Here is a 14,350-nt window from a genome sequence, read left to right as displayed (position 1 = left end):
AACCCGCATGGCGGAGCCACGGGCGCGCCACGGGGAGGCTGTGCTAGTCGGGCGGTTCCGGCGCCCGCGCTAAGCCGCGGGGAAGGGGCGGGGGACGCCCGTGCGGCTGGTGCGTCTGCCCTCAGTGAGGCGGGGCGCGCGGCGGACGCCCCCGGGCAGGGGCGGGAGTGGTGGAAGGGCCGGACGGTTGGCTGTGAAAGGGGCGGTGAGCGCGCTGCTCCGCTCTCAAGGCGAGGTTTGGCCTCCCCAGCAGAGACGGGGCGAAGCGGCGGCGGCGGCCTTCGGGCCGGCTGGTGAGGCGATGGCGGCCCCGGCCCCTGGGGCTGGAGCAGCCTCGGGCGGCGCTGGCTGTAGCAGTGGCGGCGGCAGCGGCGGCGGCGGCGCAGGCTCCGGCTCGGGCTCTGGGTCCGCGGGGGCCGGGGGCCGGCTGCCCAGCCGGGTGCTGGAGTTGGTGTTCTCCTACCTGGAGCTGTCCGAGCTGCGGAGCTGCGCCCTGGTGTGCAAGCACTGGTACCGCTGCCTGCACGGCGATGAGAATAGCGAGGTGTGGCGGAGCCTGTGTGCCCGCAGCCTGGCAGAAGAGGCTCTGCGCACGGACATCCTCTGCAACCTGCCCAGCTACAAGGCCAAGGTGAGGGAGCCCCGAGCTACGCCGCTGCCCTCAGCCCTGCTCCTGCGCACGGCTCTCAGCGCTTCTCATCTAAGCTTCTGAGTCAGACGCCTCGCTTCGCCATCCCGCCTTTCCACCGCACCGGTCAATACCTTACCTCACCCCTCCATAAAGATTCTTTTCTCTTTGGATTGAAGTTCTGCTCCTTAACCCACTACACTTCCGTGATACACTTTTTAAAGGACCAGTTGCTTTCCCATCCCTGGTTTTCCATCACTCATTCTACGTTCCACAGTCTTTCCCTTTAAAGACAGACCACCCCCATTGTTGTACCTTTAATACGCTCATTTTTCTCCCTGCCCTTCAGAGAGGCTTTATTAGATCTCCCTGTTGCCTTAACATCCGCTTAATTTCAAAGATCTTCGTTTTCATCCCACGTTTTATCTCATCTTTTCCCAGTTCTGATTTAGAACCATTTTTTTCTCTTTTCACCCAGGTTTTCTTTAATTTTCACTATGTTTCAGGCTCATAAGTGAGTGTCGTCCTAGGCATCCTGTTAATTTTCAAGATACAGGCTTTCATAGCCCAGACTCCCCTCAGCATCACTTAACCGTCATAATACTGCGTTGTCCCACTATTAAGTGGCTACTTCCTTGCCAACTTTTTCCTAGTTCCACCTTGATGGTATGTCTCATCTGTTCTGTTTGTCATAGAATTCCGGTTTTGCTTGCTGCGTTTTTTCCTTCTAGATTATCGTGCATATTACTACATTCATATACAAATAAATGTCAAGTAACAGATACAGTAGGGCTGAGAAGATTCTTCAGGCGATATAAACAAAAAACCTCAAGCTTGAGTTCAGTTAGATGGTTAACAGCTATTAAGTATAGCAGTCACCAAGAGCATATATGAGAGGATAAAGGCTGACTTAAAATGTGGTAAACGTAAAAAATACATTAATAATTAAAATTGGAAAACATCTCTTTTTAGTGTTAGACTGCCAGTGGTGATTAGGATAAGACGTAAACTTTCCCATGTGAAATAGATGTAAAATTTATTCTTCTGTAATAAGGAAGATTTTAGTTAAATAAAGTGAGATATTGCTGTTAAATATGATCAAGTTTTTCCTACTAAGTGAAATAACATATTAATTTACTACGACAATATTTGTACATAGTAGATGCTCAGTGGATACTAGCTGTAATTTACATAGTATAGTGAGGAAGATTGCAGTTTTGTCCTGTTTTGCCTGATAAACGTATAGGCTTCATACATTTTATTTTTTATTTTTACATAGTTTATTTTTACTTATTTTAAATTGAGACATTTTGGCAATTGTTCTGTAATAGATAAGTTCACATAATTCAAGAGTCATATAATAATATGTAATAGATAATGTGTTCATGTGAGTCAACATTCAAAAAAAGCAAAATGTCTTCCTTTTGCCCTTGTCTTCCATCCACCCAGTTTCCCTTCTTGGAGGCAGCCTGTGTTTCCTATTTCTTTTGTATCCTTCCCTAGATAGTTTAGATATCTTAAGTTTTTAGTATTTTGTATGTCTTTCTACTATAAGCACTATAAGTATTGTAGACATACTAATAGTATGTTCATTCAGACATTGGAGGACTTTTCTTGAATATCTTGAGGAGAAAACGATTAATTCAAAACAAGTCAGATAGTCTAGTAAGGAAGCCCTCAGTCTAATAGGGGAGAAAAAAATGTGTAGAAATAACTAACATGTGGTAGCAATTGCTCCTGTTAGATTAAAAAAACATGCTAGAAGTTCAGTGAAAGAGATATTTGCAAGTTGAGTGGAGGACTGGAGAAGGTTTGAGGTTGAGATTGTATCTGAGCTGAACTTTAAAGATGGGGAGGATTTGAACATTTTACCAAAAGGAAATATCCTGAACGAAAGCAGGACAAGAGGAAAGCAAAGGCTTTATACAGCATATACTGTATTTTTATTTAAAAAAATGTATGAGTGCCAGTCACTATGCTTAGTTTTGTAGATGGAATGGTGAATAAAAACAGACACAGACTCTTATGGATGCCTATTTTCTAGTTGGGGAAAATAGATATTAATCAAATTATCAATTGTGAAATCATATCTGTGGTAAGTACTATGAAGGAGAGAAACATGGTGCTCTGAGTGTCAGTAACGGAGGATTTTACTTAGGATGGTCAGGGAAAGCTTTCTTTGAAGAAATAAAGCATGAACTGAGACGTGAAGGATAAGGATTAATCCATTAAGGAGTGAGAGAAGAGCCTTCCAGGAGGGAACCTGATGAGTATGAAGGACAAAAAATAATTCAGTGCTGCTGGAGCGTAGAGAGCAAAGGTGAGGTAGGTTTGAGATAAAGTAGAAAGAGTAGGCTGGGTCCTATTTCTGTAGGGAAACCTTTTTAGACTGTAGGTAAAGAGTGGGTTAGGAGTGTGGGGATTGGTGATATGATTATTATGCATTTTTAAGAGATTATTTCTAGCTTCAGTATGGAGAACAAGTTGAAGAGAACCTTAGAAATATGGGTAGATCCATTAGGAAGTAAGTAGTGGAGCAGATGGGGAGAAATTTGAGAGATTTAGGAAGTAAAATTTATAAGACTTAGCAATAGATTTGCATTAGGAGTGAAGAAGAGGAAGGTGTTAAGGATGACTCCTAGATTTCTGGCTTACATAATATAGTGATCACCTGGGCTAGATAGATTTAGGAGGAATGAATTCAATTTCGGTAGAGTAGAATTTACGTTGTTTTTGAAATATCGAAGAGATTTCAGATAGGTAGTTGTTAGAGTTTAGAGTTTAGAGGAGTGGTTAAAGATATAAAATAGTTATATTGAATTAAAGTAGTGGAAAATATGTACAGGTAAGCTAAAACTGGATGTATCATGGAGGTCCTTGAAATACAGTTTGGGCTTTGTTCTGCAGTTGGAAACCACTGAAGTTTGAACAGAGGAGTGACAAAGTAAGAGTTGTGCTTTAGAAAAATTAAGCCATAAGATGAATTGGAAAGGGCAAGGATTAGTGCCTATACCAGAGGTATTTAAGGTATAGAACAAATGGGTAAACAAATGTATAAAGGAGGGAAAGAAATGGTTAGGAGAGCTATTTGCAGAGAAAAGATCTACACAGGGGACAGCTAGTTGACTAGGTGAGTAAGATGAAGAAGAAAGAGGATTTCGAGGGAGCCTGGGTAACAGAGAAGTATGGGAACAGGCTTGGGATAGCATAAAACTGCAAAGTATTTGGAGTTGTCAGTCTGTTTAGGATTCGTCTTTTTAAAAGTTCATGTTCTACATGTCACCAAATAGCATCAATTATTCCAGTCATACTTAGCATCTAACTATAATTCTCTGAAGTTCAGACTTAGATCCTAAACTTTGTCTTAAAGCTGTTTGCCATAATGTTAACATCCAGGTTGTGCATAAGAGTGTGAGACAGGAACTATAGATTAATTCATGGATTTATTTTCCCAGTTCACCTGAAGTTTTCAGTATTCATCTCTAAAAGATAGGGACACTTAACACAATCACAATATCATATCTGAAGTGTAAAGAAATGAACTATAATATAAAAAAGTGTTCAAATTTCCAATTATCATAAATTCAGATGTTTATTTTTAATTTTCAGTTTAATCAAGATCTATATAATGTTTCTATGCAGTTGATACGTCTCTTAAGGCTATTTCAGTCTACAAATTCACCCTCTATCTCCCTGCCTTCTACCCTAGTAACTTATTTGTTGAAGAAACCAGGTTGTTTACCCTGTAGAGCTTCCCTCAGTCTGGATTTTGTGTATTTCATTCCCATGGTGTTGCTTAACCTGCTCTTCTATCCTCTGCATATCCTATAGAGGTTTGATTCATTTAGGTTAGATCATATTTTTTGCAATATATTTTTTACTAGAATCAAGTGGTTGGGGTGTGTACAGAATTAAGTGTTGTATGGTGCCAACTATGATGGGTAGGAGTTCAGGAGAGTGAAATCAGGGAGATTGGATGGCCCTGGTTAAGAATAGCTTCATGGAGGTGATAAGACAAGCTGGTCTTAGAGGATATGTTGGAGAAGGAAAGCAGATATGATACTACAGACAAGGAGAACACCACGAACTTAGAAATAGGAGGAACCACATCTGGAGGGCTTTGAAGGCCAGGCAGAATTTACAGTTCATACGGTAGTCAATACGGAACTATCAAAAGTTATTGAACTGGGATGAAATGTAATAAAGGTACTGTTTTAGAATGACATATCTGGAAGAATTCAGGTAGAAGACTGAAGACTGAGTTCTGGAGAGTTTGGGAGCAGAAGTAGGATAGTCACCAAAAAAGTATACAGTGAAAGATAGTCCAAGGTAATAGGGAGATGTCATAAAACTTTGAGGAAGAGTTTGTCAACAGTCTTAGTGTAACAAAGAGAATAAGGATAGAGGAAAAGCAATTGGAATTTATAAGCATTGGGGATAGGCATAGGTGAGTATTAATTAAATATTTTATAAGAAGGAGTTAATTGTCTTGATAGTTTTTTGAGTTATTTAGGCTGTACTTAATATTTTGGGGACATTTTACTCTTTTCATCCTATATTCTGATATTTTAGGTGCTTAAAAGTGTATTATAAATAGGAACAGATAGGGAAAAATTTAGGAATGCTTCAGTTTTATAGCCTCCTTATGAAAACATGGGATGCCTGAAACAAGCAGAATTTGTTTGTTTTTTATTAAATTTCTCTGCTCTGAAGCACAATAATGAAATAGTGAAGTAGTGACTAATAGTAAATGAACACTGGATTGAGGGTAATAGATACCTGACTTCTCTTTGGGGTTCTTGCTCAAACTAGCTGAGTTGAACTAGGTGACATTTAGGGTCCTTTGTAATACTGAATTCTATGATTCTAGAGTTGATATCTCAGGTTAACTAAAACAGTGGGTCTTAGCCTTTGGCTGCTTTTGGGTAGTTTGAATAAGTAAGGTATTTAAAAAATCATACAAACCAAAACCAAATAACATGAGAAATTGTTATTTGTTCAGAGTAGCAATTTTATACAGTCTGTATTTTGAGGCTTAAAAAAACTGGTAATTACTGAAGGTCAGCTAACCTGTCCTATCAATGACAGCTGTTCTTAATGGCTCTCTATAAAATATTCTAGTGGTTGAATTTAGATGCTATCTAGGGGATTATTTGATTTGGTAAAATGAGAGTGGTGCTGTCTCAGTGTATGAGTGATGCCTAGCAAGGAGGCCAAGGATCTAAGATAGTTTGTGGTTATTAAAATTTTTCATAAACTTTACAGCTTCTATGACTAAGTTCTCTATTTTATTTAAAATATTCTTTTGCTGACAGCATTGCCAAGATGAAAACTGCCTTTCTTAACTTTTTGATATAAAATATCAAATATAAACAAGAATAGAGAAAATGGTTTAATGACTTCTATACCTATCACCAAGCTTTACCAATTATTGATTTATGGGCAATCTAGTTTTCATGTTTACCCCACCTACTATCGTGCTCCAAGCCTGGATATTTCAAAGCAATTCTTTGATATGATTATCTTATCCATAAACATTTCAGCATTATCTCTAAAATATAAGGATTCTTGTGTATATATTTTTGACATTTTAAGAAGCCTATTTGGAGAAATAATATTACGTTTTAGAATTTTATCAATGATGAAATAATTGGCAGTTATTTTAAATGTTACATTAGTATCCCATCCTGAAACTTTAACCATTGTTTAGAAATACTTATTACACTATTTAGAAATATATAACTTTATTGTTTAAAAACACATAGCCTAAAGTTTGGGCACTTTTTAATATTTAAGAAATATCAAACTTCTGTTTCTTTGGTCTGGTTTTCATCTTTTCAGGTACGTGCTTTCCAACATGCCTTCAGCACTAATGACTGCTCCAGGAATGTCTACATTAAGAAGAATGGCTTTACTTTACATCGAAACCCCATTGCTCAAAGCACTGATGGTGCAAGGACCAAGATTGGTTTCAGTGAGGGCCGCCATGCATGGGAAGTATGGTGGGAGGGCCCTCTAGGCACTGTGGCAGTGATTGGAATTGCCACAAAACGGGCTCCCATGCAGTGCCAAGGTTACGTGGCATTGCTGGGCAGTGATGACCAGAGCTGGGGCTGGAATTTGGTGGACAATAATCTACTACATAATGGAGAAGTCAATGGCAGTTTTCCACAGTGCAACAATGCACCAAAATACCAGGTGAGAAACAGGTGTTTTCTGAGATGTGAGCCTTTGTCAAATCATGCCTTTATTTTAAATTTACAAAATTTAGTAGTGTAGCTTTGTATGTCTTTTTGGTAATTTTCAATTAAATGCTGTAACTGTCCTTCCTTTGCTACTCTGATAATCTTCTATTATCTCAATACTTGTTTCCTAATACATATTCAACCTTGAGCAAGTCATCTTTGATTTCTACATCAGGGGTTGACAAACTTTTTCTGTGCAGGGCCAGATAGTGAATATTTTTGGCTTTGTCATCCATATGGTCTCTGTCACTAGTCAACTCTATTGTTATAGCACAAAAACAGCCACAGATAATATGGAAAGAATGAGCATAGCTGTGTTACAGGAAAACTGTATTTATGGGCTACAGGCCAGATATGGCCCAGGGACCATAGTTTGCCAACTCATGCTTTAAATTGCCATCTTTCCTATATCATGGCACACCCAAATCTACTTTTTCTAGATATCTCCTCCTCACAAATGCATCTGTGTGCATGCACACACATACCCTCTGCTACTTAATTAATCTGTTTGTGTTTTCATAGCCTCTGAAAGTGTCATTGATTTCTATAAAGACAGGAAAGTTCAGGCAAACTTTTGCATTTTAAATTCTTTTCGTCTTAGTCTCACCTATACTTATGTAATTCTAGGTCAAAATTATAGTTCCTATTTATAAAGGCTATATGATTACCGTAGATTCAGCAGAATCTAAAACACAATCTGATAAGAAACTAGAAATTTTAAGGAATTATAGAGTGCATATTTCATAGGAACGTATGGCTTGAAAACGCTAGCCTGAGTAATGACCTCAAGTCAGGCATACTAAAGTAGAACTAAAAATATATTCAATTTCCTGAGATAGAAAAGCCTGGAAGGATTTTCTTTCATAGAATCCTTTCCTCACTGTCCTTTCAGTCTCTGCAAATATCCTAAGAAGGGTGTCCGGACTTAATAATCATTGGAGATAAATAAAGTCCATGACTAGTCCTGTGGTGGTTTTATAGTGAAAGTCCTTTAGTCCTTATTTTTCAGAGAACACAAACACTTGTATAATTTCATTTCTTTTAATTTGATATTTGTTTTCTTCCTAGCATATGATTTATCTTGATGATTATTCTATGCGTGTTTGAACACATATTCTATTGTTGGATGGAATAGTCTATAAATGATAGGTCAAGTTAGTTGATAGTATTCAAGTCTTCTATATCCTTACTGATTTTTCTTTCTCCTGTTCAATCATTTACTAAAAGGAGTATTGAATTCTCCAACTGTACTTGCTAATTTATCTATTTCTTTTTTTTTAGTTCTGTCAGTTTTTCATGTGTTTTTGGAGCTCTGTTATTAGGTATATATACATTTATAATTGTTATATCTCCCAGCCTTATTAGCTCTTTTATCATTATGAATTGACCGACTTTGACTCTAGTAATATGCCTTACTTTTATTTTGTCTCATATTAATATAGTCATTCCAACTTCCTTATGCTTATTACTGCAAAGTACCTCTTTTCCCCTATCTTTTTCTTTCAATCTGTCTTTGTATTAAAAACAGGTCTCCTAGACTGGCTATAATTGGGTCTTGCTTTTTATCAAACCTGATCTTATAATCTCCACCTTTTAATCTGACTGTTTAATCCATTTACATTTAATGTAATTGTTGGGCTGCTTGATATTGTCCTTGTCTCTGTGCCTCTGAAGCTATTTTTCTTTCTTTTTTGAGGGATTGGATAATTTCTATTGCTTTTTCTTCAAGTTCATAGATTCTTTCTTCTTGCTATATCTTCTTGTTATTAAGCCAGGCTAGCGAATTTTAGTTATTGTCCTCTTCAGCTTTAGAATTTTCATTTGGTTCTTTTTTCTATAGTTTTCATCTCTATTGAGATTCTCTATTTGTACATTCATTAATACTAGATTTTTCTTTAATTCTTGCACATATTTATGATAATTGCTTTGAAGTCTTTGTCTGCCAATCCAATATCAAGGCATACCAATATCAAGGCCTACCTGGAATCAGTTTCAATTGACTTCCTTTTTCTCTCTGAGTATGAGTTGTACTTTTCTGTTTCTTTTCATATCCAGTAATTTTTAAATTGAAAACCGCGCATTATTAATAATATGCACAGTATCTGGAATGTTTTGTTCCTCTAGAAATTGCTTTGTTTTTCTGAAGAGTGTAAGTTTTCTTGTTCTAGCAGGCAGTTAATTTTTGTAGACTAAAGCTGTAAACTGTCTCCACCATGCTGTGCAGCAGCTAATGGCTTTGTTCAATTTTTTGTTTGTTTGTTTTTTTGGAGGGTGAGGTGGGGCCTTCTAGCTGCTACTTTTTCAGCCTGGTTCTCTGGAGGTTTCCTCTGTATCTGTGTAGTATAGTGGTCACACCTGGATTTGGGCAGAGTTTATTCTCAGATTTGGGGGCTCATCCTCTTTGTGGTTCCATTGCTTCTAGAGTTCCTACTCTTAAGTTTTCAATTACTCTGTCATCTCCAAGTATTGCCCTCTGACACTCAAAGTTAGTAAGACTTCTGCTTTCTACTTTCTCTGCTGTGTGTACACTGTATGCTCAAAGGTAAAACAAATTTGCCAGTTTCACCAGGAATGACACTGTCTTCTTAGTTTCATCTTCTGTAAAATAAGGATAACTCCTAGGATTAATGTCAGTATCAAAAAAAGATAAAACAAAGCACGAAATGGATATCTAACAGGATATTAATTTTTTATTTTTTGTTGTTTTTCATGTTTTGATGGTACAGTAGTTGTGATGATGATTAGGATATTCTTGGGTCCATAAAATGGGGTATCGGTTAATCGTGAGTTGGGCAAAGGGAGGGAAAAAAGCAGATGTTAGTAGTTATTTGAGTTAGGAAATACAGTGAAGGAAAGTAATAACAGCAGGAGTGAGACTTGGCAAGTATTAAATTATTATTTTTTATTGCAAATGTTAGGACTTTCTGCCTCCAAGTATATAGATGTTTCAACCTTTTATAGATGCACATTATAAAGATAAAACATCCTTATTTCTTTGCTTACTTTTCTAAATAGGAAAATAACTGGATATATTGTACTTTCATTTTAGTCAACAATCAATACTTGTGTTTTTATAACAAACAGCTGTTTCAGAGCAGTGGTCTACAGAGTGACTATTTAATAAGCCTATTCTGCATCTTGAGAATCTGTAGTCAGATTTGGCTATTCATGACCGTATAAGTTCCACATTTTATATAGAACTGCTTTGTAAACTTTAAAGGCTATGTAAGTATTTTATTAGAGTATATATGTATTTTTTTTTATTGTGGTAAAATAGATACAGCATTTATAATTTTAACCACTTGTAAGTGTATAGTTCAGTGGTATTAAATACATGCACAACGTTGTATAACCATCACCATTATCTATACCCTGAACTTTTTCATTGTCCCCAACATAAACTATGTGCTCATTAGAAAATAACTCTTTATTTTTCTCCCTGCCCCCAGCTTCCGGTAACCTCTGTTCTACTTTCGGGCAAGAATACGAATAGTCTAGGTGCCTGATATAAGTAGAATCATACAATATTTATCTTTATGTGTCTGCCTTATTTCATGTAGCAAGATGTTTTCAAGATGCATCCATATTGTAGCATATATTAAAAGTTCATTTCTTTTTATGGATGAATAACGTTCTATTTTACATATACATACTATAGTAATTTGAAAAGTTTATTTGATAGTCTTTTTTGGTAAAGTGCTATACCAAATTATAGTTTTAGTGGTAACCTTCTTAAGAACAGCCTTTTAACAAAGAGTAAATAAAATCTGGAGACTGTTCAAAGGGAATATTTAAATTTTCAGTATTAATGTAGATCCCACTCAAGTCTTAAATTTTAAAAAAAAATTATCAATACAGGCAGTTGTAATGAGATTGATATATTTTCTTCCCAATGTTTCTCCAGATAACTTTTAGGGTATATATCCAAAATAATATTTTCAACTTGTTCATTTGTCTCATGTTTCTTCTGTCTATGCCCTTGGTGGGTTTTCTTCTAACTTTCTTTTGTTATCTGTTTGCAGATAGGAGAAAGAATTCGAGTCATCTTGGACATGGAAGATAAGACTTTAGCCTTTGAACGTGGATATGAGTTCCTGGGGGTTGCCTTTAGAGGGCTTCCCAAGGCCTGCTTGTATCCAGCAGTTTCTGCTGTATATGGCAATACAGAAGTGACTTTGGTTTACCTTGGAAAACCTTTGGATGGATGACAGTGGCTTTCTTGGGATGAAAGACAGTAGAGAGAAATCTTCTTGTGGAAAGTAGAATCATGAAGTGACAGTGTCATACATGCATGCCCAAGAAACATCCTGAAAACATGAAATTGTTAACTGGAGAAGCAACTCTACAGCAGAGATTATCTTAGTGTTTCCTCTTTCTACTGGGCCAGAAAAATCCTCAGGGTTGCAGTTGGTTGAGTGGGCAGTTGACATATGCATGTTGCAACAGATTTTGTCTGTAAGTTAGCAATGTGTTATTTCCAACTTTTAAGGTGAGATTTTAGAGATGCTGTAAAAGGAATAAGATAAGGAAATAGCAAGATTTTTCAGTAGTGTGTTTGTGAAGAAAGACTGATCCTGTTTTACAACTGCCTGTTTTTTCTCCAGACCCTTTTTTTCCAGCCAGCTTGACTATCAGAAATGTATGAAACTGGTTGGGTTTTATTTAATATTTTTAATATATTGAGAAGCATGGTCTGCTTGGACTGCACTTCTCTAACAGTGAGATGTAAAATTGTGCAGCTATTTTAAAAGTTGTATATACAAATATGTGTGTAAAAACAACTGTAAAAAAAAAAATAGGACAAAGGAGTTGCTTTGTTCTAGTCCAATTTCTTAAAAACCACTACATGGTACAAAATTAAAATAACAGAGACAATTAGGTAACTACGAAGAAGAGGATTTTAAGAGGAGATGTGTTGTATTGGCTTATTTTATATTTGGTTTACAGTTTCCATAGCTATTATAGTCTTTTTTTTTCAACGATCAGAATTATTGTAAAAATCCTTTAATCTCCTGGCTAAAGATTGAGGGAAGGCAAATTTATTTTTAATCATACGTATATCACTAATAATAATAATGATGTGCATCTTGTATCTGGTTTTATTTTTTGGCCTTCTGAGAAAATGTCTCATAACAACACAAAACATTGCCATTTGCTTTTAGAGGCCTCAAATATGAAAGCTGTTAGTCACAGACCTTAGGAAAAGAATCAATTAATGGTCCTTTTATTTTATAACTTTATAATGTTATAGATATTATAATTTTTAAAATTTTCATATTGTTTACATCATGCAACAATCTAAGCCTCAGACTCTTCATTGGGGTTATCAAGAAAATGTTTACTCACCCACCAGGAACAATGCCAACCTGAACTCAGGTTAAGAATATTCTTAATCTCAGTAGATATAATTGCCCCCATGGGACTTGGAATAAAACACCTTGTGCTGAAAACTTCAGGTTGGCAATGTTTTGAATGTTTCATTGTAGAAGAGTTTAACATTAACTCCTAGTCTGAATTTTTGACTAATAAATTTGATTTCACTATTACTCCTTTGAATTAATAATCCAACATACATGAGCTGAGATTTTCTTTTGTTAGAAGAGAAACAAACATCTTTCTGTATGAAAGTATAAATTGTATGGTGTCAGATACATCTTTGTGATAAGAACTGACTAAGGCAAGTGGAATCTTTGTACTTTCTAGGTTATTACTGTATGTATATTTGTCTTTAATAAAATTAGGGACAGCAAGCAGCTGGCTGGGGTTCTTGGGCTGCTCTTTAAGAGTTAGGATTATCAATACTCCTATGAAGCAGGGGATTTGAATCATGAACAAAGATTTATTTTTGCCACCTGACAGGTTTACATATATTTATTATGTATTTGTTATGTTGCTTAAAGATAAAATTTGTTAAAGATTCTTTTCGACATTTATGTCAAGAAGAAACTCCTGGAAACCATATTTAATAGTACATAGTGAAATTATATGTTACATGTATTAGAGATATAGCTGCTACAGAAATTGATTTTGTTATGGAATGACTCAATTTGGCAAAGTTTAAAAGAGAACTGGTTCAAGATGAAGATTGAGCTAGTTAGAAAACTATAAAGACCTTTAAATACTTGTTTCTTTTTCAGGTTGTGGTACAGCCAATTCCAAGAACTTTTGCTCAGAGTTTTGTTTATAACATTTTGCCTTGTTAGTAGACATTCATTTTGTAACAAAGTTTTGAAGGTGCTGAGTGGAAAACAGAAACACGTGGTTATTGCATATTGAACCTGGAATCAAATAATTGCCTAAATATTTAACAAGCTATTTTTAAAGATTTAGATTCTCTAATATCCCATTTGCAAACATTATAAAATTGAAGGTTCATATTTAGCACAAACATTAGGGGAATGAAGAGCCTTCATTTATAACCTGATAAATGAGTTTGTTACTGGAGACCAATCATAGCTGTATTTAGAATATTAAAGCAAATTGCTACAATGTGCAAAGAAATGGAATCTTTTTTATTGGTGCTGAGAGAGCTTTTAGGGAGAAGACTGTTGTACTGAAGATTGAGTATAAATCATCAAAATCAGTAGTTAACCTTAGCCATACTTTGGAGTCATGCGCATTTTGAAAAATATTGATACTTGGGTTCTATACCCTAAGATTCTGATGTTGGTCTGGAATAAGACAGGACAATAAGGACTTAAAAAAAAACTTCCTAGATGATTTTCAATATGCTGCCAAGGTTGAGTTCAAAATTCATCTTAAGTTTTCTCATCTGCGAAATTAAAAAAAAATCCTTGCTCCCTCCTTTCACTACCTCACAAGGATATTAAGAGTAGAGAAAATAATGTGAAAGTGCTTGTGAGGTGGATAAAAAGTGCTATTGAAAGGCAAAGTAGTGTGTTTCAGCTGGAACTGTAAGCAGGAAAAATGTATAACTGAATTTGTTTTGTTGACATGAGAAACCAGGAGCATTCCCTTTGGTTCTTAACTTTCGTGAAGCATGAGATGTGTAAAGCAAACATTACTATTACTCCCATTCATACTATAGTATTCTGTCATACTTGAGATAGGCTGTTCTAATTATCTGGTTTTACATAGGAAAGAAGAAATATTAAGGCTTAAAGTCTGTAACGATCAATGGTTCATAATTCATTAAAACATTTCATACCAAGAGTTCTGTGGTTAAATATATATCATTTCATAGTTGCCGTTACTTTTTAATCTGATTTTTTAATATTAAGCCATTTATTTCATCTTCATTTTTATTCATGTAAGTTTATGTTTAGACTTAAGAAGGCACCTAAAGCAAGTAGGTTTTGCCCAGGTGAATATTTAAAAGTCATGGCTCAATGATTAGACATCTTCTGCCTTTTAGATATAATTTGACCTGGAAAAGACTAGAAAATAACAGAGCCCTAAACCATATAGTAGGTATTATATTTAACTTTTAAGCCTCCAAACTGTTGTTTATGTAGAC

General features: G+C 36.1%; 1 protein-coding gene across 1 annotated transcript; it reads left to right on the top strand.

Annotated features, from left to right (window-relative positions):
* The first annotated feature begins 49 nt into the window (after positions 1-49).
* Positions 50-14,046, top strand: FBXO45 (F-box protein 45). The gene is made up of 3 exons (XM_016135266.2): positions 50-631; positions 6,470-6,826; positions 10,896-14,046. Exons 1-3 carry the CDS (start codon positions 302-304, stop codon positions 11,079-11,081), a joined length of 873 nt encoding a protein of 290 aa, XP_015990752.1. The 5' UTR covers positions 50-301; the 3' UTR covers positions 11,082-14,046.
* The last annotated feature ends 304 nt before the right edge of the window (positions 14,047-14,350 follow it).

This window comes from Rousettus aegyptiacus, unplaced genomic scaffold, assembly GCF_014176215.1.
Source record: "Rousettus aegyptiacus isolate mRouAeg1 unplaced genomic scaffold, mRouAeg1.p scaffold_m13_p_4, whole genome shotgun sequence".
In the NCBI taxonomy this organism is placed as follows: domain Eukaryota; kingdom Metazoa; phylum Chordata; class Mammalia; order Chiroptera; family Pteropodidae; genus Rousettus; species Rousettus aegyptiacus.
Note: the sequence above shows the minus strand (reverse complement) of the source record. Positions and strands in the feature narration are given on the sequence as shown.

Bases quoted from the DNA above. Each gene is read 5' to 3' on its own strand.
- FBXO45 (XM_016135266.2), top strand. From the start codon at position 302: ATGGCGGCCCCGGCCCCTGGGGCTGGAGCAGCCTCGGGCGGCGCTGGC. The intron at 632-6,469 runs GTGAGGGAGCCC...TCATCTTTTCAG, and splicing joins TGCCCAGCTACAAGGCCAAG to GTACGTGCTTTCCAACATGC. The intron at 6,827-10,895 runs GTGAGAAACAGG...ATCTGTTTGCAG, and splicing joins ACAATGCACCAAAATACCAG to ATAGGAGAAAGAATTCGAGT.